At 44.9% G+C, this 27,888-nt stretch overlaps 1 protein-coding gene across 3 annotated transcripts; it reads right to left on the minus strand.

Annotated features, from left to right (window-relative positions):
* Positions 1-215: 215 nt before the first annotated feature.
* Positions 216-27,765, minus strand: LOC147631618 (SMAD/FHA domain-containing protein). 3 transcript variants are annotated; one of them, XM_086808151.1, is made up of 5 exons: positions 27,566-27,765; positions 2,500-2,694; positions 1,355-2,181; positions 536-1,130; positions 216-452 (listed from the first exon to the last, which is right to left on the minus strand). In XM_086808151.1, exons 2-5 carry the CDS (start codon positions 2,523-2,525, stop codon positions 416-418), a joined length of 1,485 nt encoding a protein of 494 aa, XP_086664277.1. In that variant the 5' UTR covers positions 2,526-2,694; positions 27,566-27,765; the 3' UTR covers positions 216-415. The 3 variants fall into 3 exon arrangements, with proteins under 3 accessions (XP_086664277.1, XP_086664279.1, XP_086664278.1); XM_086808153.1 differs by lacking the exon at positions 2,500-2,694 and adding an exon at positions 27,036-27,149; XM_086808152.1 differs by lacking the exon at positions 2,500-2,694 and having other exon boundaries at positions 27,566-27,764.
* Between the last annotated feature and the right edge of the window lie 123 nt (positions 27,766-27,888).

Here is a 27,888-nt window from a genome sequence, read left to right on the forward strand (position 1 = left end):
TGCAAATTTCACTTGTTTGGGAAGGATTTTTTCAGGTTTTTCCCATCTTTAGGTAGAGTGAGATATGCATATGCCTAGCTTCTGAAAAAGATGATTCAAAGCTTTAGTCAAGATGCATTTCTGGAGACCAGCTTGTGTTGTCATTTATTGTAGCTTTACTATGTTCCACATTTCCATGATCTCTTGAACAAGACTAACGAGAAGCTAAGAGACTTGGCTCAAATGTAAGATGGGTATTAGCACAATTTAGGACAGAATTCATATTGCCATATTTGAAAAGCATTTACCAGAAGTATGTGAAGCGAGTGAAGAAAACAAAGCTTATGCATTCAGTCAGTGTTGTGCACACGCAATGCTGGTACCAAGAAAGTTACAGCTGTAAATGATTATGTCTGCCACCTCCTCGACACTTGTGCTAATGCTGATACTGCTGCAAATGCTCCTTGTTTTTTCTGCAGAAGAAAATACAAATTAGATTTTTTTTAAGAAGTGCAATCACTTGATAATGGTATCAATAATTTTTTCTCCATCGAACCTGTAGCAGCCTTTCCCATATTTGCACAAGGGTTTCTCCTCTTCTTTTTTTTTGCTTTGCTTCTGCTGCTGTGCATCTTCATCTTCTTCTTCTGCTTCATCCATCTCTTCATCATCACATGACTCCTCTTCCTCATCACCATCATCTAAAGGGTCCTCGTCCTCTTGATCATCATCAACAATGAAGCCGCCCAGACTCTCATCCTCCTCGTCCTCATCTTCATCCCCATCCTCCTCACTTTGGTCCCTGTCCACACTGTGGCTAGCTGCTTTTTTTCCTCCAGTGGGCACCTTAGATGAACTCGGCACATGTGACCGAAGGCTTACTTTTGCACCCGATTTGGATTTCTTTGCACTAGCAACAGCCACCTTCTCATCCTGATCCTCTCCCCTCCACTCCTCATCATCCTCGTCTTTTTTAAGCTTTTTTCTACTACTCGGAGTATGTTGCCCTGTAACAACCGCCTTACTATCCTGTTCATCATTATCTTGATCACTAGAAGGCTTTGAAAGAGGCCAAACCCATTTGCTTCCATCCGGCCTATGACTCTTCTTATACTGTTCGAATTCGGAACCTTCCACTAAGAACCCAAACTCTATCAAACAGAATAGAAGACAAGTAAGGTGCAACAAATGATAAAAATAAACTCAAGGACGGCAAGATTTCCTGTAAGTCTCTGATGGGCAGCCAAGATGGGCCCTGCTACAGAGCGGGGATTGCTCCTGTACCTAGCCTAAAATTCCGGTACTGTAAGGTAAACAATAATAAAAAAGGTAAACGCTGCTAGTGGTGTTTTTGACCTGCCAATTTACACATTACCTTTTACGGGATCGACACCCTCTGTTTCAACAAACTTGTACTCTTCTTCTTGACCTTCACCAAGTTGAACAGTAGATGTTTCTCCTGCATCTCTCAACCTTCCAATAAGCTCACCCTGAGGCTTTTGTTCCTGCTGCTGGCGGCGTTCGTATGCCCTCTTCTGTCGCCGGGCTACTGCTTGAGCAATACCCTCTTCCTCTTCGTTGGCAGCAGCGTCTTTATCTCCTGAAGAATATGCACTCCCAACAGCTTCTAGGAGCTTTGTGCCATCAGTATTGCTTGGTCCAGTCTCTTTTCCTTTCTTTCGCTCTCTCCATTTTCCCAGTAAGTCATCTTCAGTGGCGTTATTGCGAACTTGAGCATTTGGCAAAGTTTCCTCCCTCTTAGGCATCACAGCACTGCAGCCAGATCTCTCTATAAATCCGGAGCTAGCATCCTTCATCCTTCCTCCTCCTTCCTTTACAGTGAAGAACATCGGAAGCCTTATTGATAGTGAGATTTTATCTCCAAGTGATAGTGTATCCATTTCTCCTTTTCTAAGCAGAACCATTTCTTGGCCATTACTCAGCCTCCCTGTTGGGTTCAAACCTTGTTGAATATGCACAATACAAACTGGATTTGGCCCCAGAACCTTGACCAAAAGCCTGCCAAGACTGCTATCATGACCCACTAAGCTGACCTCCTTACTTGGCTTCTGGAGTTCAAGCAAGATCTGGTGTCGGGAAACTGTACAATCCTTAGTTGCTATTCCTGGCCCTCTACCCAGTTCTTTCTTGCACCCTGGTAAAATAAAAACAACACAGCCATCCTCTGCCACAAGCTCCATCCTATAATCAGAAAAGAACAACTAGCTTATCCTCATAAAATTGGTTTTGAAATTAAGCCAAACATAACTTAATACCAAACTTTTCAGTCAGACAAAACTTCTCAACAACCCAACACGTAAAATCTTCATATGTTAGCTTGAAAGGTTTTGGAAGTGTAGACTCTCAATTCGGTTGCACAAGTAAAGACTAGCTGGACCAAGTGGAGTGAAATATCATATATTTTTTAAAACCCTCCAAGGTGTCACGTGCACCCTACACTGGGGTACACAGTGACACACTGGCATGATCATCAATGCAACATTTGTACAGAAGTAGTACCTTTTATAGAAATACTTGTCGTACATTGTGACCCCATTGTGAGCCCTCAGTGCAGGGACAGTCAGGCACGAGCTACGTAGGTCAGTCTCCAAGCCTTAGGGGTCAGTCAAGTGTCAATCTTCTTGACCTCGGGCTCAATGATTTCTACTTCGTCTACCACGTCTGGCAGCTATTCATCTGAAACATCAAACACTTCTGGACCAACATATGGTTTTAGCCAAGAAACATGGAAAACATCATGCATTGTCCAACTGGTAGGCAACTTTAACTTCATGGAGACATCACTTAACTTCTTAACTATTGGAAAAGGGCCAAAACTACGTAATGAAAGCTTGGGACAACGTTTGCCCACTTGTTTCAATCTTTGTTTCATGATACGCAGATAGACCCAATCCCCATATGGAGTCCGTCCGACACTGGATGAATGAGTGTCGTTCAAGATAGCTTGGACCAATGGAAGATAATGTTCCCATTTGGACTACTGGTCATGACAGTATGACTTGAGAACATCAAAGGCCAACTGGTTATAAATTTCTATTTGGCCATCTGTCTACGGATGGAACGCACTAGACAACTGCAACTTAGTTCTGAAGTTTTCAAATAATGCCCTCCAAAAATGCGAGGTAAACTTGGAATCTCTATCTGAGAACGATGGTGGTTGATGCTGCATCGGGCTGCTGGCTGGTGACACCTATGACTGGGGAGACTGAGAAGAGCTGCTGATACCTCAAGTGTATGGCCTCCTTTTCCCGTTGGTGTTCGAGTAACATACGTTCTCGATCAAGCTCACGTTGGTGTTCCCGAGCGGCGAGTTCAGCCTGACGCCGGTCTTCGTCCATCCTGCGTTGGGCTTCCTCATAGTCCCGTCTTTCTGCTTTTTCTCTTTTTCTTCCGGCCTCGTCCTCTCTCCTTTGTTGTTCCATCTGAAAGAAGAGGGAGATGTAGTCGGGTGCTGCTGGAGGTGTAGAAGGACGTGCTGCTGCTGCCTCCAAGAGTTGGAGATGCTCCATGAGCAGCAAGTTTTGATTTCTAAGAAGAGCTATGGTGTCTGCTATAGGCGGAAGAACATGGTCTCCTTCGGGGGAGACGTCTTCCGGCTGATGAGTACTCTCTCCTGTAGACATGATGCTGAAGTCGGTGGTCGTGCCGGAACGCAATCTAACCATCCAAGGATGCCCCCGCGCTAGGATACGGTGTGTGGACAATCTGAATCTGATACCAGTATTGGAAGATCCTGTACACGGCTGTAGAAACACCTCGATGACCTGATCTCGAGCCTATGCACTCTTCCCAAGGGCATGAGGAAGGGCTGCACACCTGAGGCTGAGAAAAGGAGATGGTGGACTGTTCTAAGCTATGTTAGAATGCTGTAAATGCTTATGAATGCTGTGTTACCTTCACCAGATGACTGCTGCATGTATGGATGATGCACAGAGGGCTGGATACTGATGAAAACTCATGATTCAGGGCTGAGAACTGCTGTGGACTGAAACGCAGACCTGTAGGAATGCTGCTGGACAGAAAACGCAGGTGTGATGCTGCTGGACAGAAACGCTGGTTGTACGGCTGCTGCTGGACAGAAAACGCAGGTGTACGGCTGCTGCTGGACAGAAACGCAGGCTGGCTGCAGGCACCTATGGGCTGCACAGATGGACTAAACCTGAACTGCTGAATCTGTGGGACTGCTGCGTTGAATTGGGCTGAACAAATGCTGAATACAAGCGCCTAGTGCTGTAGGGACTGCTGAACTGCATGTGTTGGAGAAACAGGGCTGACTGAAGCAACCTCAAGCACTCCAAGGGCTGGATGAGACTAGTCTAGTGCTAAAGGCAAGGGAACTCCTAGGGCTGAGGAGGAAAGCTCTTAGCACACTGAAGACTGAATGAGAAACTAAGCCCTATGCAAGCCTATTTATACTAGGCTGGAGGTTGGTCAAGTTGGCTGGTCATTTAATAAAGTTTATATTTATAAATGACAAATAATGCAAATAATGCTAAATAAATACTATAAAATATGAAAAAAATACCAGATAAATCCTAGTAAATTCCCTAAGACTTCTAGGATGTTCTAAATGATGCACAGGCATATGAATGCATATTATGCAGGATGCAGAGTGCTTTCTGATGCAAACCCTAAGGCTTCTACTGACTCTACATGCATGAATGATTCTCTCCAAGTGGGTTAAGGGACTTGACTGACTAACTGACCCGCTAAGGCTGAGGAATGACCTACGTAGCTCGTGCCTGACTTATCCTGGACTGAGGATGTACAATAGGATCACAGCGTACAACAAATATCATCCTATTGGGTTCTAAAACTGTACAACTGTTGCACTTTTGATGATGAGCCATCTTGTCACCATGCACTGAGTGCAGAGTGCATGTGACAATAGTCCAACTCGGAGGTAACTTTAACTGCATAGACACCTCATTAATCTTCTTCCTAATGGAAAAAGGTCCGAAGCTCCTAAAAGACAACTTTGGGCATCGCTTGCCCACCTGCTTCAACCTTTGCTTCATAATCCGAAGATAAACCCAATCCCCTTCCGAAAACTTCATATCCCTTCGGTCTTTATTAGCCTGTCGAGTGTGGGCCTCTTGCGCTTTAGCCAACCTGTCTATAACTGACTCTAAAATCTCCTTGTAAGACTCCGTCACTCTGTTCGCTTCAGGTACGGAAGACGAGGTCCTGATCAACAATGACTCGAAAGGCCTTCCAAATGCTGCCTCATATGGAGTCCTGCCAATAGCTGAAGAAAAAGAATCATTCAAAACAGCTTGAACTAAAGGCAAATAAGATTCCCACTTACCTTGCTGATCGTGGATATAACACTTCAGCACATCAAAGGCCAACTGGTTGTATATCTCTGTTTGGCCATCCATCTGTGGATGAAATGCACTGGAAAAATTCAATTTAGTACCAAAGTTATCAAACAATGCCCTCCAAAAATGACTGGTAAACTTGGCATCTCGGTCTGACAATATGGTCCTAGGAATCTGGCCAATCGGGTACCAATGCCGAATGAATAACTGGGCAACATCCTCGGCGGTCACATTGGCCCTGCAAGAAATAAGCATAACAAATTTGCTAAATCTATCAACAATAGTTAAGCACTGCGTATTACGCTTACTCGGACTGGGAGGCAGATTCGTGACAAAGTCCACTAAAATATCTTGGAAAGGACCCTCCAGAATTGGCAAGGGCTGTAACAACCCTATCTTCTTTCCACGAGGAGCTTTCACCTTTTGACAAATATCACAGCGTTGTACATATGTAAACACACCTCGCCTCTTCTTTGGCCAATAATATTGCCGTTCCAATTTCTCCAGAGTCGAATTCATGCTCCTATGACCACCAGTAATGGCGTCATGGGCATCATGGAGAAGAGCTGCCCTGAACGACTTCATGACACATAGTCGGCCTTTGTAGAAAAGCCAACCATCGTGTATCAGAAAGTGGCATGGTCTTGTGGCATCCAATGCCTGTTCCCTCTGTGTACCGAATTCCTCGGAATCCGCGTACATGTGCTTCATGTCATCTAGTCCTGTATCAACAAGATCGAGTCTAGTGGTCTGAATCGAAGTGACTTGTCCCTTCCTGCTCAAAGCATCGGCCAGTGGATTGGCCTTTCCTGGAAGGTACTCAATCATACCACCGAATTGCTAGAATATCTGGCTCCAGCGGTGTTGTCAATCACTCCACTGTGCACTTGGCATTGTCTGAATCCAGCGTAATGCCTGATGGTCAGTGCGAGCCTCAAAGTCACGGCCATACAAAAAATGTTTCCAATGTTTCAAGGCCTGTATAACTGCTAGGAGTTCACGATCATAGACTGAGTAATTTTTATCTGCGGGTAGTAACTTACGAGACATGTAAGCTACTGGATGACCACACCTCCAATTGCGATGTTACTCGCATCAGTGATCACCTGAAATGGCTCGTCCCACAAGGTAAGTACTAAACAAGGCGCTTCTGACAAACCCACCTTGAGGTTCTTGAATGCCTCCAACGCTCGTGGAGTCATTCGAATCTTTAGTCTTCACACCCTTTAGCAGATCGATGAGATCCGCCAAGAGATCAGAAAACTTGTCTATATGGGTGGAGTATGCCTGACATATAACCACAAAGGATCTGATGTCATAGACTGTCTGAGGTATTTCCAAATTGACAATCTCGGCCACTTTAGCCGGATCAAGTCGAATGCCTTCGGCACTAATTATGTATCCCAAGTAATGCACCTGGAACAGATAAAATTCCGACTTCTTTTCATTGACGTAGAACTCATTGCTTCCCAAGGACTTTCTCCACATCAATGTCATGCTGCTCAACCGTAGCTGAAAATACCAGTATGTCGTCCAGAAATATGAACACACACTTTCCAATCAAATCCCGAAAAACACGCATCATCATGCGGTTAAATGTAGCTGGGGCGTTCGTCAAGCCAAATGGCATGACCACAAATTCATAGTGGGCCTGTTCCGTACGAAAGGCTGTCTTGGGAATATCCCCCTCCACAATCCTCACCTGGTGGTACCCACTCTTTAAATCAAGTTTCGAGAACACCTTTGCTCCATTCAGTCTCTCGCGAATATAATGTATTCAAGGCATCGGAAATCTTCTCTTGATAGTCAGCTTGTTGAGTGCACGATAATCGACACACAAACGGGAAGACCCATCTTTCTTCTTGACAAATAAAATCGGTGCTGCAAATGGCGATACGCTAGCGCGGATGAAGCCAGATTGCAACAATTCTTGGAGTTGATGGTCCAACTCCGATTCCATTGCCTTGGAAAGGCGATACAAAAACTTGCTCAGGGGTTTCGAGCCTAGGAGGAGGTCAATCTTGTGGTCCTCCGGTCTGGACGGGGGAGCTGGGGAGGGAGGCTGTCTCGAAGAAAAATCTTCTGGAACTTGTCATGGAGAGCCGAGTACTTCTCGGAAGCACTGGCCACCGTCTAGGCTGTCTGCATGTATATCATCGCACACTGTGCGCCTTTCCTGACTGCTCGCTTAGCCTGCAAGTGGCTTATGAGCGGAAAGTTCGAAATTACTGACTCACACTTAATGGTCACTGGGGCGTTTGACACATTCCGATTGATCTGGAACGTGTGCTTGTCCCACTTGACATTTGGAAGAAATTTGTGAAACCACTGAATACCCAAAATTATGTCTGCTCCTACTAGAGGGGCAACCATGAAATCATGCACAAATTCTATGCCCTGAATACTTAGCACCTAGAGCTTCATACTTGACGCTCGTTGTCATACCTGTGCTACAACCCTCAACCTGTTTATCCACCGAAGTCAGGTCGAAACGGGCACGTCTAGCGGCCTATTCCATGACCACATCCTCCGTGCTGCCGCTGTCAAACAAGACGATTCTCTGGCCACCTATGTAGCCAAAGGACTTGAGCAATTCGTTGCGCTCATACTCCTCGTCATGGGCGCCCTGCTGCTTATCTTCGAGCTCCCGGCTAATAATTGCTCCAACTGATGCACTGGGATTTGAAGAACTAGGAGCAACCACTGGGGTCTGTGTGGGAGCCGAGCTCACCATGGAAGCTGTGGAGGCAACGCTGGCGGGCTTTGGAGGCTTCTTAGGACACTCCCGAGAAGTATGTCCTTTTGTATGACAAAAGAAACATCTACCCTCCTTGTTGTACTGAGAAAGCTCCTCAGCACTCAACTTGCCACCTGTCTTGCCTACCTCCGCTTTCTGGTCTGGAGTAAGCTTAGACGCATTGTTCGAGTTCTTGGAGCCATAGGTTTCCGGGCTCTGTCCTAGGGAAGACCCCGTCTGGTTCTGGCCTTTGCCCCCCGAGGCGGTAGCCTTGGGAGAAGCCCGCTGGGAAGTCTTGGGCTTGCCATCATTATGCTTCATTTCTGCACTCTGCGCAAGCGAGAGTGCGTCTTCAAAGGTGGCTAGCCTAAACATACGCACCTCCCATTGGATTTGCGTGTCAAGGCCATACAAAAACTGCCCTTTCTTGTCCGCATAAAATAAGCCTAATTGCAGACATAAAGTCGAAATTCTATTGGCAAACTGAAGGACTGGTTGCGCGTTCTGACACGCTCCCCTAAACTCGTCTTCAAGTAACTCAAGGTAGTGGGACGGTAGAAACCGTTGCTTAAGGTCGCGGACAAACTCGTCTAACACATAAGCTACCATACCTAATTTGGTGTGGGCATGAGCCCACTAAGTCCACCAAGGAATGGCCTCACCTTCCAAGTACCAACTAGCTAAGATCACTTTGTCAGTATCTGTTTTTCTAACTGTGGCAAAGTAAGCTTCAAACTAATGTAACCATGAATAAAGAGTTGTGGGATCGAGTTTACCATTATACTTACAGAAATTCACTTTCTCGGGAAAATGATTCGAGGGCGCCGCCGGTGTCAATCTGGCGTCCAAAGCTGCTAGGTAACGCTCGTGTTCCACGCGTCTCATGGCTTCGTCTTCACATTGTCAGATCTCCAATGCACGCATCTGCAACTCAAGCAAAGAGCTCGGCTGCGGTCGTGACCCCGCAAGAGGATCCCTGTGTCGAGGATCTGGAATCTGGGATACGGAAGGAGAGGGAGGAGATGGAAAACGCGACGCTGGAGAAAGGGTACGTTCTTCCAGAGCCTCAATCTGCGCCTTCTGCTCTTCCAACTTGGTTGTTCGGTCTGCGATTGCTCGCATCATCTGCTGGAACATATTTGTAACACTCAAGCCTCGGGCCCTAACTGGGCTGCCCGGTGCACTCTGGTCCCAGGGTTCTTGGTCTCTCTTGTCGTCAAAGCTCGCTATAGCAGGAAAACGCACTTCCTTTCCGGAGCGCAATCTGACCATCCACTATGTGTGTGGGAGACGTTCGGAGGCTTCCGGAGGCTGAAAACCAACCGTCCTTCGAGAAACAGGAGTCACTCCGAAAGGGGTAGTTCACCGGCGTCTGAAAACCAACCACACGAGCGAGAAAAAATTATGGTTTCTTTGCTGAATCTTTGCACTTGAAGTAGGCTCTGATACCACTGTAACATGCAGAAGCTTCAGAGAAGATCGGTAACTTCAATGCTCAAAAATCAGCACTCTTTGCACGACGGAATTAATGCACAAAACTGAATGAAGATGTGCAGAAAATAGAGAGAGAGAGGGAAGGAGGAGAGGACACAGTATTGGGTCCCAAATACCCTCTATAGGGCCCCCACCACGGATAGTGTATTTGCTTTATTAGAATGATGATGCCCGCCTTTAGGACTGAGTGTGGCCACAACAAATTTGTGGTGATGCCCTTTGGACTCACCAACGCACCAGCGACATTCAACAAAATGATGTCTTAGGTTTTTCGGGATCTCATTAGCAAATGCATCTTCTTAGATGACATCCTTATCTTCTCAGGGACTGCAGAGCAGCATGAGCAAGATGTGGCACAGGTTTTGCAACTCTTGCAAGACAATGAGTTGTTTATCAATGCCAAGAAGAGTGAGTTTGGAGAACTGGAAATCCATTACCTAGGATACATCATGTTACATTCCCGTAACGCCGCTACGGGCATTACATAAGAGGGGACGGCCTCTGGCTCACCACCCAGCCATAGAGGAAGAATGAGGATTGCCCCTCATCCCCCAGGCTATATAGTGTGTGGCCTGCCGTCCACACTAGCCTGGCCGCCCATGACTCCGCATGGGCGTCCTCTCCCACTGAACCCCGGACATGGCCATCCGGTCTGCCGTCGGTCTCACAGGCATTACAGCCTACGTGACATTACCCCCCCCTTAAGAAGAGTTTTCGTCCTCGAAAACATACTGGGGAAACCTTTTGGAAATTGCACTGCGGAGTTCCCAGGTTGCTACTCCTCATCCCTATCTGTCCATTTAACAAGTACCTCCTGGTACACTTTATGTCGGGTTTGTCCGTCTCGATACCCAAGAATCCTTTCCGGTTCATGTGGTATCTTTGGTGGAGTGATCAATTCCACCAAAATCTCTGGAGAAACTGCGTTCTCTAACCCGTGAACTGATTTCTTCAGTTTACTGACATGGAAGACAGGATGAACTTGAGAACTCTCCGGTAACTCAAGTTTGTAGGCTACGTCCCCAATCTTCTTAAGGACCTTGAAAGGACCGCAATATCTAGGAGAAAGTTTATCACACTTTTCCGTTTTCATGGTTGCTGACTGCGCAGGAACCTTAAAAAAATACAAAGTCACCTTCTGCAAAGGTCACTTGTCTGCGTCCTTTATCTGAAATGTTTTAGCGCGATTCTGTGCGCTACGAATGCTCTCGCGTGCAGCTTTGAGCATATCATTCATATTTTCAAGGAAATCCTTGACAGATTGAATCTTCTCCTTTTCTAGGCCTACAGCCATCGGAGATCTCGGCTGGAATCCATACATTGACATGAATGGTGTAAATCCAGTCGCTGAATGCTTGGAGTTGTTATAAGCAAACTCCAATATGGGCAAATATTCTTCCCAATTTGATTGCTTTTTACTTTCATAAGAACGCAACATATGCTCGAGTATTTGGTTAACTTTTTCAGTTTGACCATCAGACTCCGGATGATCTACCATACTCATACTCAGAGTAGTATCCAATTTTTTTGAAGACTTCCCTCCAAAAATGACTGTTGAACTTTCTATCTCTATCCAACACTATATCTGCGGGCAGGCCATATAGCTTGTAGAGATGTTCAATAAAGAGTTTTGCCAACTCTGGCGTTTTAACAGTTTTCTCGTGGTAATAAACTTTGCCAGTTTAATTCACCTGTCCACTACCACCCACACCGAGTCATTCCTTCGACTCGTCTTGGGTAAACCGGTAATGAAATCCATGGAAATGTTTCCCATTTTCCTTGAGGAATCTCCAGTGAACGGAGTAGTCCTCCAACCTTAAGACGTTCATGTTTATTGACCTGGCACTTACTGCATTTCAACACATAAGTCTGGATGTCCTTAAACAAACTAGGCCAATAAAACTATCTTTTTACTAGTGCATAGGTCTTCTGAATCACAGGGTGACCCGCACTTGGACTATCAAAACTATACCCCGAAGGCTCGGCTAGCCTCTCCGGACTAATTCTCGCCTCGCTACCCGCCGCACCTACAGCCAGTCTCTCCGGACTAGCATTACGTGCCGGCGAGGAAGGTGGGCGCGGCTGTGACAAAGTGCGTACGCGTACAGCACGCCAGACCTCTGTAAAGACAGGATCATGCTCACACAAGCCATGATTTGGTATTTCAACCAAAACCTTAAGGCAAATTTCATGCCTTGATTTTGCATCATGCCATTAGCACAGAAGCTAATGTACTGGAGAGCACTTTAGTAGCGCAAGTTCTTAGACCATGCTACTAGATATTTGTAGACTACGCTACCATGTTGCATCACCAACTTGTTAAAACTTCTCCTTGGAAAGCTCTACAGCCATAGGAGAAATAAACTAGAGCCAATCTAATCATGCATCACAAGGATTAGTTCCAAAGCTGAGAGATACTTTCTCTCTTAGGGTAACATCTTTGCACAAGCATATGCTCTAGAATCTTGTTGAGTTTCTAACTACCATCAATCTACGGATGGTTAAACTCCACTCTAACTCAGAGTAAATGTAACTTTTGAAAATTTCCTTTCAAATATAACAATCAAACTTCCTATCTCTTATGCCATACTATATATGCGGGGGCCATATAGTATGCGGAGATGTTTGATAAAGATTTTGGCACCACTACGGGTGTCTGGAGTTACATCCATTCACTTACAACTCTTTGTTGCTATTACCAGACATATCCCTTCAAGTATTGTCTGGACTCACACAACTATTCGAGTTTATGTGATATTTGAGGATATCCCTCCTTTCCCTCAAGAAAGGTTTTTTGTCCTCAAAAACTGTACTCTCAAGCGGACTACGCGCTAGTGTCATGGGTCCAAGAATAAATCTAGACCATGTTTAATATCATATGTTATATTCTTGAGTCCTTCCAAGAAATTTAAACATCTTGCAACGAAGATGTGGTATAGTGTCTACGCACATATGGTGGTACTATTGATAAACTGCTTTGCAACATATCAGTGGTTTCACACTTGTAACAAAGTGCTTCATTGTTGCATATTATCACCCTTCATAAGCGGTTACACACTTATGAATCATTTGGGTGGGTTGTACCATCTATCAAGAAAAATTCCAAACTACTAATAACCACATTATCAATCCACAGATAATGACTGAGCTTTCTGCGAAGCCATAGGTTGCTAGATAATTGATGGTAATTACACAAGCTCAATGTCTCATTACATCGTACATTCAATATAAATGCAAACATCACAGTACTTCGTGATGATGAACTTAGGAATTTCATCCTATCCCTGTTTGGTGTTGGTATGAAGTATAACTATGAGAACATTATTTGCTGCCTCCTCATCATAGCGGCAAAGCTACCTACCCATCACAGGTGGCAATCTCTACCAAGCTATAACCAATGACAAGCAAATAAATGAGTACTCTTGTAAAACTTCATAACCATATCTCACACCAAACTCATAATCACTACGGACTAAATGCCAGGGCTTGCAAAATTGAATGTTATTTGATAGGTAGAGGGGATCATCAAACTACGGATGACCTCGACAACTCACTAGGACTAGTGATGTGTAACTTTTAAGTTACCACTCTCCTTGCTTATTCCATACCATCGAACAAATCGGTCCCTCGATTTGAGCAACGTCAATATATTTATGAGTACCTCGGTACTCATGGATTGTGGTTCAGTAATTTAAAATGTTGATCTAGAGTAACTTTCACTCGAGGATCTTAATTTTATTAGCAGCTATGTATTAGTAGTGAGTAACTACGTACCCACTATCATCACACTAGTAGCTCCATACTAGTCTGTGAGTAACTCCGTACCCAATGGCGTACCTCCCCCGAGTGGGAGTACCATATACAACCATCTATAACAAGATGCTGAAGTCACTTGCTGCTAAGAAGTGACTACACAAATTGACCCCTCCATTTCACATTGCAGTACAATCTCTGGTATTACAACCCGAATTTTTGGACGTCCTTAATAGAGGTCAACTTAAAAAACTAGTGCATAGGTCTTGTGGAGTCTCGGCTGACCTAACAACACCACTGGTGATTCCTACAAAAATGTGGCGCCGAAGTCACCACCTATGTACTTTAACTCCGTAAAGTACATGGTCTTCATCTACATTTATGGAAAGTTGTAAAACATTCCTACGATGGATTTTTATCACCCTAAAATTATTGTGCACTATTTTAGTGTGAAGAGCTTTTTTCCTGGGTACCATGGTTCACCCCAAGCTCATCTTTTGCTAAATTCTCCGATTTAACAAAAGGTATGTCTGCCTCCGAACACTCCGGTTCAGCCCCAGACTTTGAGTTTACTTCTTAACACTCCGGTTAAGTCAAAACTCACCAGATACAGTAGGATTTACCACTAAGCTCTCCGGCTTAGCCTTCTATCCTAACTCAGCCCTAGTGAATGTACACTATATATGTCGGATCCGATTAACAACAACCAGGCTCATCTGGAGTGAGATACTACTCACTATTGCCATGTAAAACCTTATTAAATCCATGGAATGCTCCACTCATTCCCAAGGGGTCTTATGACTTATAGGGTTTACACGCACATGAACTTTGTAAGCAAAATAGCCGGTCATGCAATATTACAATTGCTTATGTAGGAAAGTAATATATTTCCCAAATTCATATGGTAGCAACTAAAATGTGCTCACAATCGCACACTTATGTTGAACATAGGCAAGACTACGCTTGCAAAATGCTATAGGGCGTCCCCCATGCATGAAACTGTCCAACCAAACTAGTCTTACTGCTAACCTCTAGATTTAGATCACTCCGAAACTAAATCACTCTGTTAGCACTAGCACACCATCATGGTCTTGCTACCTAGAGCTTCTCCGAACTCTGTAACTGGGTTTTATCCCAACTTATGGCTATATTTGGTAATTTTCAAAGTTCAAATTTTATCTTGCACACTTTATCACTACGGACAAGTGTACATACAGACCTGCCAAAGAGTCAAGTTACATGCACAAGCCTTGGCGTCCCATTCCACCAAGACTACAATCGATTCCGTGAGAATTGATGTCCCATACCATCAAATTACCACCAAACCAATTGATGTGACATATAAAAAGGCTCTTTCCCCCCTCGAAAGATCACCACAAACTCTCGAGCAGTGGGATGTCAACGCATGGCAATAAAAAGAAGAGAAAACCATGCTAGTAGAACAGTTCTCTTCGATCAAATTGTATAAGGGCATTGAGCATTTCAGCTCGTCGACGACTGGATTTTGCTTCCTCACACACAGCGTGTGTTTCCAAGGATCTCGTGGGCTGATTTTTGGCCGCCGTCTTGCATAAAAATGAATAACAAAAATATAAAAAAAATGGTTTTTAAATCTTTTTTTTTTTAATTCCTTTTTTCTGCTCGTGGCGCTTGCTGGGATGGTCGGCTGCCTGGTTGCCTGCTGGCCGATGCGCCGCCTGGCTGGCCGCCGCTGGCTCGCCGCCGCCGCCGCTGGCTCGCCGCCGCCGCCGCCTGGCTGGCTGGCCGTGGCTGGCTGGCCGCCTGAGCTGGCCGCCTAGCTGGCCGCTGGGCTGGGCTGTGGCTGCAGCCGCCCCTGGCTGGCTACAGGTTCGCTCTTGCCCCCCTTCAACGAAGCTTTAGCAAAAACCAGTAATTGAAATGCGTAGCTGAAACTCTGGCGCAGACCACACTGTGTGAAAAAGCTGCTGGAGGCGAAGAGCGAACCTGTGTTACATTCCCGTAACGCCGCTACGGGCATTACATAAGAGGGGACGGCCTCTGGCTCACCACCCAGCCATAGAGGAAGAATGAGGATTGCCCCTCATCCCCCAGGCTATATAGTGTGTGGCCTGCCGTCCACACTAGCCTGGCCGCCCATGACTCCGCATGGGCGTCCTCTCCCACTGAACCCCGGACATGGCCATCCGGTCTGCCGTCGGTCTCACAGGCATTACAGCCTACGTGACACATCATCCGTTCATCAGGTAATAGCCTCAATCCTAAAAAGATACAAGCCATTCTCAGTTGGGATGTTCCCACTATAGCCCAAGAAATCCGCTCATTTGTGGGTCTTTGTCAGGCCTTTCTGACCTTGCAGCATCTCTCACTGACTTGCTCAAGGACGTGAAGACTCGTCGTCAGCAGAAACTGTCTGTCACTGGCAAGGCTCTAGAGACATTCCAGGCAATGAAGAAAGTTGCCTCTGAATCATCAGTTTTGAAGTTGGTGTAACTTGATTGAACACAATGCTAATCAATACACTTAAATACACCAAGATTTAATGGACAACATGCTCAATACAAGAAGTAATTTGTTGAATTGACAAGAGACGCATAATGAGCCGGAACGGTCGGCCCCTCCCTCAAATAAAGTATATTGATCTTGGGAGAATAAAGCATATTGATCTTGGGAGAATCAAATACATAGTATCATGGAAATTTCTAGCCAAATTTCCATACCAATGCATATGAATATAGTATTGCAAACAATGTGTTGTCGGTGTAGACTTGCAACTCACACAACCCTCTCAAGTGCCCATGTTCCCTACCATCTGCTCTCTATTGTTCCACCAACACATGGTAGCAACAATCTGCAAGAGAGCACATAGGACCAAAGAACACTACACAGGGTATGTGAACATGGAGTCAAGTTCCTCCCTCTTGCTACTTGCTTACATTTTTAAGCATCGAAGCTCATAAATGATCCCCAAAATGAACAATTTGAACTCCTCGGCATCTACTCATTGATTGCTCATTAGCCTTGATGAGTTATGTAAAAAAGTGATTAAGAATTATTCTTTTCACTAACTCTTTTACACTAATCAAGGACTTTAATTAACCACTATTCTCTAATTAATTCACACAATTGAGCACATCATTGGATAGAGCAAGGAATTTCTAAGCTATGTATATCAACTAATGTGTAAATCAATGTATAATTAGAGATTAATCAGACTCTTAATTTTGGTCTCTTCTTTTAAGGCAAAATTACGCAAAAGAGAGTCAAATTTCTCCAATTAATGAAGAAATTGATGTAATTAGGTGTTTTGATGCATCAAGATGCCCTAAAAACACTAATTCTGACTACTTACATGATCAATTTAGACCCCGAATAACACATTTTCTAAATTTTTTGTAGCTTGAATAAGATTAATCACCCTTAATGACAAAAACCAGTCCATTAAGAGAAATTAGTCGATTTCAAGAGTTTTCTGATGCTTTAGAGAAAATTTGTGGAAGGATTCAGCTACTCCTAATGGTTGCTAACACTCTAATGCATACAATTCCAACAAAAAACACACAAATCAAGCTAAAATTAATGATTCTAGTTCTATGTTTAACTCAAAAGAGAGCTAACGTTAACTAAAAATTGTATTCTAATGTATTGTTTAATGCAATGGATGCAAATTAAGCCTAATACACTCTATGTGTAAGTCCTAGGAACATAAAAAACAACATTATCAACAACAAAAACAACAAATTAAGCTGAAAATTAAGCAAAAAGGCATTCTTTATAAACCAAAAAGAAGTAGAGTCGATGATAGCGGATGTCTTCACGATGAAAGCGTTTGGAGTGTTGAAATCTTCAATTTGTCGCGATCCTCTCCGACAAAAGTCTTCAAGAGGATGAAGGGAACCTTGGGAAAGCTTCTCTTATGGTTCAACTTGAGAAAGGAAAGCTGAAATTAGGGTTTTCAGCAAAAAGACCAAAAATTGCAGCAAAAATAAGAGTTGTTTTGCTGAATTTCAGTCATTGGGAGTGTGGGAGAGAGTAAACACCACCTGAAAACACTCTTGGAAGCTTGGAAAACACACTAACAAGCTTGGATATGGAGTTGGGAAGGAGAAGAAGTGTAGAAAATCCCTTGGCTTAATTGGCCTGTCCAAGGGCTAATCACAGCCCTGGACAACGATATGGGACAGCCGATAGGCTTCTGGAACAGTCTTGCCCCAATCGACCAGCATATACAGCAGGCCAATATTATTTATGGTAAGAAAACTCCAGTCGGCCAGGTCTGTGAACACACCAGCAACAACAGGTCATCGTCATTAGGCAATCGGGCAGCATAAAAAAGGCAGCTTTTTCCCATGTGCAAGTTATTATTTACCATTTAATGCTAATTTGTCCAAACTGCTACTGGCTGCCGACAACTTCTGCTAGCCAAGCAGCAGCAAAGCATGCGCAACAGTTCCCTTTATTCATTCAGGTATTCAACAAGTACAAGCAACATGCTATCGAGGAAGATCCTCTTCAACATTCAGCCAACATATGTGCAGTCCTACAGCTATCTGGACTTGCATCAGTGGCCCGAAGAGTCTTCAGCAGAGCCTTGGATTGGTGGATACTCGGTCGACGTACAGTCTTCCTTGTCATTGGGCTAGGCATTCATATCACTTGTTTACTCAAGCATTGTACAGCATTCTCCAAAGAATAATATAAGCAAATACTCCTGCTTGTGTGTGTGGGTGTGGGGGGGGGGGGGGGTGCTTTAAGTGGTTATTTGGTACCCAATAAGGTGTCATCTACTTCACTCTCTCTATTCTCTGAATTGGATGCTAAAGATTCTCACCACATAAAGGTATAAAGAAGGCCCTGTTGTGCGTTACCACGATCAACCTTAGTGCATGTAACACAAGGTGCCTGCAGTTGTTTGAGCCAACATCATACACAGGTGCCATCTGGATGCCCAAAAATGGGATGCTACCACCCCCATCTGAAGCTCCTCCTAACTTCTGGAACACACTGACGATTCTTCAGATGGTAACCACAACTTGCAAGTTGTGACAAACGTCACAGTATTGCACATGAGTGAACACATCACGCCTCATTCTTAGCCAATAATATTGCCTTTCTAGCTTCTCCACAGTCAAATTCATTCCCCGGTGACCACCAGTGATGGTGTCATGGAGAAGAGTTACGCTAAACGACTTCATGACACAAAGTCGGCCTTTGTACAAAAGCCAATCATCTCGTATCAAAAAAGTGGCATGGTCCTGTGGCATCCAATGCCTGCTCCCACTGTGTACCGAATTCCTCAAAACCCACGTACATGTGCTTCATGTCATCTAGTCCCATAGCAATAAGGTCGAGTCTAGTGGTCTGAATCAATGTCATTGTTCCCTTCGTGCTCAAAGTACTGGCAACTGGGTTGGTCTTTCCTGGAAGTTACTTAATCAAATTGCTAGAAGATTTGGCTCCAACAGTGGTGCTAATGGTCACTCCATTGTGCACTTAGCATTGTCTGAATCCAGCGCAATACCTCATGGTTAGTGCAAATCTCAAATTCTTGGCCATAAAGGAAATGCTTCCAATGTTTCAAGGCCTGAATAACTGCTAGGAGTTCCCGCATAGACCAAGTAATTCTTTTATGCAGACAGTAACTTACAGGACATGTAAGCTACTGGATGGCCATTCTGTTGTAATATAGCTCCAATCGCGATGTTACTTGCATCGGTGATTACTTGGAACGGCTCGTCCCATGAGGCAAGCGCAAGACAAGGCGCTTCTGACAAAGCCACCTTGAGGTTCTTGAATGCCTCCAATGCTCGTGGAGTCATTCACATCCGTGCCTTCTAGTCTTGACACCCTTAAGCAGATCAGTGAGATCCGCCAAGAGATCAGAGAATCTGTCTATGTGGGTGGAATATGCCTGGCATATACCCATAGCCTCTTGTCCTCTCCACAAGGTTCTCCTACCCAAACCAAGCAACACAAGCTCCAAAATCAGGTTCCAATCTATTAAAGTCACACAGCAGTAGCACGCACACCACCCTAGGGCACTGAGCAACATCGGTGGCTGGGCTCCCATCTCCTAGTCATTGCTCCCCTCCAAAAACCTGGCCGGAGGAGATATCTATGACAAGGTGCCACCACACCCTATATATGGCTCCTCGACTTCCCATGCTCTCGCATACCGGATAATCCACCACAACTTCTAGTCATGCGATAACCCAAGAGTAGCTACGAGAATTGCCACCTCCAACACCCTCCTTTAATTCAAGCACCTCGATCGAACAGAGGTTAGGACCGCCCAAGACCACACGCCGAGCTCTGATACCATGTCAGTCACACAGCAGCAACATGCACACCACCCTAGGGCATTGAGCAATGTCGGTGGCTAGGCTCCCATCTCCTAGCCGTTGCTCCCCCCCAAAAACCCGGCTGGAGGAGATATCTATGACAAGGTGCCACCACACCCTATATATGGCTCTTCGACTTCCCATGCTCTTGCATATGGGATAATCCATAACAACTTCTAGTCATGCAATAACGCAAGAGTAGCTATGAGAATTGCCACCTCCAACACAATATGGTTCTTTATCTGTTGCCCTTCAGCGATTAGCCCTCGGATTAGCTTGCACATGTCTTACATATGACATCCCTCTCTGCTAAACTTGATGACAAGATTCCAATCTCTATTCTTGGATGACTGTCATCATCCCATTATCTATTCACGGAGTCCTAAACCTGTCATCCTTCCCTTCCTAACAACCTTTTCACTGAAAACCCAGCCATGTTCTCCAATTCCACTCCAAATCTGATGAAGATCTATGCATATGTTCCATCCTGTCCCCTTTCCCTTCATGCCCTGTCCTTTAACACTTTCTCTAGTCTTCTTTTCCCGAGTATTGAGTTTGGCACTCTCACTCCACCCCTTGGAGGATCATCCTCCCTTGGAACCGTTGCTTGAAAGCCTTTCCTAGTGTGCCCCAAGTGGCACCCAACTCACAGGACTGCCATTCCCCTTCGGTGTTGTGGAACACCACCAACCAACCTCTGGGAACTTCTTCCATGTCTTGTGTTCCTTTCCTTGGGCGTTATACCTGTGCACTTTCATGTACCTTGGACCTATGCACCTTTATCTGGGACTGAATCAGTGTTTAGCCTTGCTAAGCTTGATGTTGAAACAATATTTCCTAGCCAAGTCCAGAACAAATATTCCATCATTCGACAAAAAATACTCCATCCAAATCTTGCCGACAGTCTCCTATTCTCTCCACAAGGTTCTCCTGCCCAAACCTAGCAGCACAAGCTCCAAAATCTCGTTCTAATCTAGTTCTTTATCGTATTCCCTTTAGGGATTAGCCCTCGGATTAGCCTGCACGTGTCTTGCACATGACACTGGTCCCTTGTGAGCCCCAGTCTGGGACAAGCCCCACTCTAAGAGTCCAAGGTCAGGTGTACAAGTCCCTACATGGTCTTGATCAGGTGTGCAAGTCCCGCACATGAAGCAATGCCGGTCCATATTGTAAGTCACCGTCTAGAATGATGTCAGATGTTCCGGGTGTTCGGCTTGTAGCCCGATACCACACGCATGAGTAGGAAGCATGTAGTTGCATGTAGGAGAAGGCGGCGGCCCTTTGGGCTACCCTAGAAAGGGGTTCGTATCATGGGATAGGCCTTAGGCCACCCTAAGGGTCTAGGTGACCCTTGCCATATTTTAACCATATGCTCAGCTTTGATGGTCTTTTTGACCGGTAAGAAATGAGCTTGCTAGCTAAACCTGTCCACAATTGTCCAAAATGCATCATTACCCTGTTGGGTATGTGACAAGTCCATAATGAAATCCATTGTAATACTTTCCCATGGCTGCGTGGGAATAGGCAATGGCTGAAGCAAACCTGGTGCCTTTTGCCTATCAAATTTGACTTTTTGACAGGTGATACATACATGTACATGTGCCTCTATGTCCTTCCGCATACCTGGCCAAAAGAAATACCGCACTATCATGTGCGTAGTAGGCATTATGCCTCTATGACCAGCATATGGAGGAGCATGGCACTCATCCAAAACCTTTTGCCTCATGTCAGACACCACACATAGGCAGTTATCTTTCATGAGATAACCCTCTTTGATCACATATGAGGCATGTGCATGACCAGCCATCAAATCAGCCCAAATAGTGGCAAAATCAGCATCCGTATGGTACAAATCACGCATGGTAGACAAGTCCCCATGAGAGGCAACCGAGATAGCTGCTACATACGGCTTTCGTGACAATGCATCCGCCACTACATTCTTCTTTCCCGGGGTGTGCAAGATCTGAAAATGAAACATAGAGAGGAAATTGGCCGTTCTCATATGCTTCTCTGACAACTTAGTTTGAGTAAGAAAATACCTCAAACTCTGGTGATCTGTCTTCATAGTGAAATCAGCCCCAAGAAGGTAATGTTTCCATATAGTAAGTGCATGAATTACAGCCAAGAGCTCTTTCTCATAAACGCCAAGAGATAGCTTTGCATCATGCAATCTACGACTCTCATAAGCCACAGCATGTCCCTCTTGATTAAGGACAGCTCCTATGCAATTTCCAGATGCATCACATTCCACACAAAAAGGCTTTTGCAAATCCGGAATGATCAACACTGGACCATGAGTAGTTGCATCTTTCAATTTGAGGAATGCATCCCTCTCTACATTAGTCCATTTGAACACGGCCGCCTTCTTTGTCAAATCATGTAAAGGAGAAGCAATCCATGCAAAGTGCCATGAACCTGCGGTAGTAAGAGCATAATCCAAGAAAACTACGGATCTCATGCACCGAACTCAATTCGGGCCAATTCCGAATTGCATCAATCTTTGCAGGATCCATCCGCACTCCATTTTTGGACACAATATGCCCAAAATAATGTATCTCTGACAAGAAGAACTCACTCTTCTTTGCATTTATGAAGAGTTTATGCTTATGGAGCTCTTCAAAAACAATGGCCAAATGAGCTTTATGCTCTTCTTCAGTCTTCAAGAAGACTAGGATGTCATCAAAGAAGATACCTGTAAATTTCCTGTACCCACGGAATATGTGATCCATCATTCTATTGAATGTAGCCGGGGCATTTGTAAGACCGAAAGGCATAACAAGATACTCATAAAGCCCAAATGTTGTCCTGAAAGCAGTTTTGTGTACATCTTCAGACACTACACGCACTTGATGATACCCACTCTTGAGATCAATTCGGCTAAAGCATGTGGATCCATCCAACTTGTCAAGAATGTCGTCTATGAGTGGAATCGAAAACCGATTCTTGATGTGGTAAGCTTATTCAAAGCCCTATAATCCACACACATACGAAAGGATCCATCCTTCTTTTGAACCAAGAGGACAGGTGAACAATATGGGGAAGAGCTTGGCTGAACCAAACCCTTTTCAAGAAGCTCATTCACTTGCTTCATAATCTCCTCTTTGTGGAATGCACTTACACGATAGGCTAGCCTATTAGGTGGTGAGCTACCCGGCGCAAGATCAATGCGATGATCTTCCGGTTGTGCAGGTGGTAACTCATGAGCAAAACAATCATCGTGCTCTTGCAAAAATTTCAGCCTATCATTACTAAGAGTGTTTACATGTACATTATTTTCCTCAACATGATCTCGTACAAAAATCAAGTACGCAAAAACACTCTTTTTCATTACTTTCTTAATTTGTACATGAGATACAAGGGGAATGGTATCACCCTCTTCACCAGCATCAATTACATGTTCTCGGCCTTTATGCATGAAGGTGATCCTGTTGGTCTTGTAAGCCTTGCACGGATCAATAGGTGTATGCCAAGGCTTTCCAAGCAATACATCACAGCCATTCAAAGGTGCCACACGAAAATCCTCATGATCCACATAGCCTTGAATGTGTATGCGCAACTTGCCAAAAATAGGCATGACCTGCACTTCTCTACCAACAAAGGCAGCCCCTGCTTCAATTTGAGGACCCATGTCCTCCACTTCAATACCCAAAGCAGTTGCCATCTGTGTGGATATGAAATTTTCAAATGCACAATCATCAAACATAAACAAAGCGGGCTGATCTTTGAGCTGTCCCCAAGCTTTATATACAACCCTATCTTTGCTATCATGTGAAGTGTTGCCCTGCACATCCGGAACCATATGCACATTAGGCTTTGATGCATTTGCATTATCACGCTTCTTGTTTGGACATGCCTTTGCAATATGCTCGGTGCTACCACAAGTAAAGCATTTCCCCTCACTCATATATTGCTTTTTCTCTTCCGGAGTGAGACCATAGTCTCTCAGTTTGAAGGGACGCTTCTTGGTAGTGTTATTTTGAGCCTTTGGACCATTTTTATCTTGGTTTTAGTCCTTTTTAGATGGCTGTCCATCATTTTGCACGTTTTGGACAGTCCTCTCTTTGCCTCAAAATGAGGGTTTAGCCTTATTGGATCGACTCAATTTGAGTTCCAATTGCTCGGTGGCGGTGGCAGCTACGATTAATTGGTGTAAGGTATGACCAGGATACATTTGTAGTCCCGCTTTGTACACGGGTTGCAATCCCGATTGAAACCTTCTCTTCCTTTCCGCCTCGGTGACATGCATAAATGGAGACACCTCCAAAAGCACTTTCCAAAACTTTTGTACATATGCATTTACTAATTCCCCCTCACTTTGCTTTACCCAATCCCACTTCATTTTTATCTCATTCAATGCATTGGGAGGCAAGAATTGAGCATAGAACCTCTCCTTGAACTCTTCCCATGATCTAACAGGATTCGGTGAGAGCTTCTCCGTGAGCCACCAATGGGCAGCAGTGCCTTTCATGAACATGCTTACATGCCGGATCATGGATTTCTGAGTGGAATCCTCATCAATGAAAGCAATATCAAACAAGGCAATAAAAGCAAGTGCCTTTGATGCATCATATTCCCCAGAGGACCGCACCTTGTGTCTGGCGAAATGGTTCAAGGACTCCTTGAAAATGATTGGCATGGGTGGACGAAGGTCTTTTCTTCGCGACAAAAGTCTTCAAGAGAATGAAGGGAACCTTGGGAAAGCTTCCCCTATGGTCAACTTGAGAAAGAAAGACTGAAATTAGGGTTTTCAGCAAAAAGACCAGAAATTACAGCAAAAATGAGAGTTGTTTTGCTGAATTTCAGTCATTGGGAGTGAGTAGGAGAGTGATTAGCACTTGGAAACACTCTTGGAAGCTTGGAAAACACCCTAGCAAGTTGGGTATGGCTATGGAGAGCTTGGAAATGGAGAGAAATGGTGGAAAAACAAAGTTTTCAACCTCCAAAAATCTTCATGAAGAGAAAACACGAATTTTCTCTTAATAAGAAAGTGAATTGGGGTCCAATCAGGTGAAGGGACATGGGGATGTCATGTGCATCAGCAATGCCATGGACTTTCTCCCGACTAAATCCAGAAGGGGCAAGCAGATAAAGAACATGAACCAGTAGAAGATGATGGAGCAGGACTTGGAGCAAACCTTGATCAAGAGGAAGAAGTCGGCTGGCTGTAGGAGGTGTCGGCTGAACCAGGGGACAAAGGCAGCAGGCTGCGCATCATGAACAAGACCAGGCGGCTGCGTTAAAAGGAAAAGCATTAAATGCTTTTGGAACTGGCCGACCAGCAGTCGGCCAGCTTACACAATGTCCAAGAACACTATAAAAGCCACCAAGTGCTCCTCATTTTAGTCATTCTCTCCCACTAGGGGATTGGATCATAGGAGGTCCCATAGGGGACAGATTTAGGAGTTAACAACCTTTTTATGAAGGCAGCCCATGGCTGTACAGATTTGTACCTTTTTTGTACATAGTATATACTGAATTTCCAGCACTTCTCACTCTCTCTCTCTACTCTCTCTCTACCTGCGTTTTTGCATCATGGTGCGTTTTTGCATCAGGAGGTCTTCAAGAGTGTTTAGGGCTGAAAGAAGACTACCCAGAGCTTCCGCGCGTTACATTGGTATCAGAGCATCAGGCTCAGCAAAGCTAAACACTGATTCAGTCCCATATGATGGTGTACAGGTCCAAGGTACAGGAAAGTACACGGATTCGAAGCCCAAGGCGGGAACACAGATCGGGAAGAACTCCCAGGAGGTTTGTTGGTGGTGTTCCACAGTGCCAGATGGGGATGGCAGTTCCGTGAGCCAGATGGGTTCTAAGGGAACGGTCCCAAGGGAGGTTGATCCTCCAAGGGTGATGTGAGAGTGCCAGACTCGGTTCCAGGAACGAAGACCAAGACGGTGTTCAGAGCCAGGGCAGGAATGGATTGTGGACTAGAGGAAGACCAGATGCATAGATCTTCATCAGAGACAGAGTGGTTTGGAGAATCAGACCGGATTTTCAGAGAAAAAGGTTTGCCAGGGATGGAAGATGATAGAGGGACTTCGGAACAGGATTGGGATGATGACAGTCATCCAAGAGCAGGTTGGATTCCCGTCATCAAGTTTAGCAGAGGGGGATGTCATGTGCATCAGCAATGCCATGGACTTTCTCCCGACTAAATCCAGAAGGGGCAAGCAGATAAAGAACATGAACCAGTAGAAGATGATGGAGCAGGACTTGGAGCAAACCTTGATCAAGAGGAAGAAGTCGGCTGGCTGTAGGAGGTGTCGGCTGAACCAGGGGACAAAGGCAGCAGGCTGCGCATCATGAACAAGACCAGGCGGCTGCGTTAAAAGGAAAAGCATTAAATGCTTTTGGAACTGGCCGACCAGCAGTCGGCCAGCTTACACAATGTCCAAGAACACTATAAAAGCCACCAAGTGCTCCTCATTTTAGTCATTCTCTCCCACTAGGGGATTGGATCATAGGAGGTCCCATAGGGGACAGATTTAGGAGTTAACAACCTTTTTATGAAGGCAGCCCATGGCTGTACAGATTTGTACCTTTTTTGTACATAGTATATACTGAATTTCCAGCACTTCTCACTCTCTCTCTCTACTCTCTCTCTACCTGCGTTTTTGCATCATGGTGCGTAACATGGCATGAAACACTTCCTCAGGATCCATCACCACCAATACCAAAACATTATCCAGCAAATCCGTAGCAGAAGATACTTCAGGCTCAACAACATGAAGCCCAAGACAGAAGCAAATCCCCTTTTACTAGAATCCAGTGTGAAACGGTCACTTAGCAGGAGAGAAAACGCAAGCAAAAAGCAAAAGCACGCAGGGAAGTGCAGCTGCCTTGCTCTGGCTTGGCCAATTCTCCTGCTCCAAAAAAAACGCTGCTGCTCTGCACTTGTTGCTGTGATGACTTCACCATAGCCTTGCTGCCTACCTCCTCTGCTTGTTGCTACCCACCGCCTCTACTTCCTGGCTGCCTCAACCCACTTCTTGCTGCTGTGTGCTCCACCTTGCAGCCCTGCTTTAGCTCTCAGCTGCCTTCAGTTGTTGCAAGCCTTGCTTGCTTTGCCTTAATGCCTGCTGCACACAGCTTTGCCTTCACAGACCTAAAGAAAGAAAACGCGGCCACAGCCTTCTCTTAAAGAAAGACGCTGCACACAGATTCTTCAAAGGCTTGATATGGGAGGGTTCATGTGCTACACCGAACAAAAGGCCCACCGTCAACAAACATGCACACATGTAGTCCTGTCTGCTCTGCTCTCGCATCACCGAAGACTCACGCGAAGCCCCCCATGTTCTGTATTAGAGTAGCCAAGATTGCTAAGAAAAAAGGCATGGAAAAGCAGAAAAAAAGACATGAAACGAGAGAGTCAATTTATTCTATAAAGATGAAGGTTGGTTGTTAGTTTACCTCTACGGGATAAATTGATGCAATGTGAAGTGTCTCTCGTGTTGTCGGATAATCCTTCAAGGGTTCTTGGCATAGTTGGTATGACGTTAAAACAACCTTCTTCTTCTTTTTCTCCTTGCAATCATAGCTATGCTTCAACAAAACTGTGATGAGATATGATGAATTGATAATTTCACTCTCACACCCAATATGGATGGCAACTTGACTGGGTCTCATGAGCACAAGGTAGATTCTGAGAATCCCATGGCTTTTGATCAGAGATGATAGAATACACTAGAATCCCATGTTCTTTGATGTAGGCTACTTAGTCAAACGGATGGTGCCCTCTGTGAAACTTACATATCAATTTTGTGGATCTGGACAACTTGCAACTTGCACCTTCAGGCTGAAGACTTCAAGATACAGCACAAGCAAACTCTTTTTTTCTGTTTTTCCTTTACCTTTTTTGCTTGCGTGCGTGTGTCTTGCGCCCGCGCGCGCGTGCCAGTGTGTGTGTATGTGTGTGTGTGTGAGAGAGAGAGAGAGAGCACCTGTATATGTCCAAGAATTACGCCATTCTGAACCCGCCGTAGTAGCTTGGCCTTCCTTCTCCGACTTTAGGGTTCAATCCTGAGCCTGCTTAATCTTCTGAGCTGGTAAAAATCAAGGTCAGCACATGCGCTTGCTTTCTTTTCAAGGTTCTGACCTGTCCACTGAATTTTCGGACTCGGGCGCAGTGCTTAAATTTGAAGCCCATTTTGGGCTTCAATGGCAATGTAGGGCTTCAAATGAAGCCCAATATTATTATAAAAGCTTCAATCATGAAGCCCAAAATTTCCTACAAGGCTTCAACATGAAGCCCACCTAAATTACT

Source organism: Cibotium barometz, chromosome 14 (assembly GCF_041138505.1).
Source record: "Cibotium barometz isolate CiBa-2024 chromosome 14, ASM4113850v1, whole genome shotgun sequence".
NCBI classification, from domain to species: domain Eukaryota; kingdom Viridiplantae; phylum Streptophyta; class Polypodiopsida; order Cyatheales; family Cibotiaceae; genus Cibotium; species Cibotium barometz.

Excerpts from the sequence above, each read along its gene's own strand:
- LOC147631618 (XM_086808151.1), bottom strand. The coding sequence starts at position 2,525 with ATGTACGACAAGTATTTCTATAAAAG. Across the intron at positions 1,131-1,354 it reads GGGTGTCGATCCCGTAAAAG|AGTTTGGGTTCTTAGTGGAA; the intron begins GTAATGTGTAAA and ends TCTGTTTGATAG. Across the intron at positions 453-535 it reads TATGGGAAAGGCTGCTACAG|AAAAAACAAGGAGCATTTGC; the intron begins GTTCGATGGAGA and ends TTTCTTCTGCAG.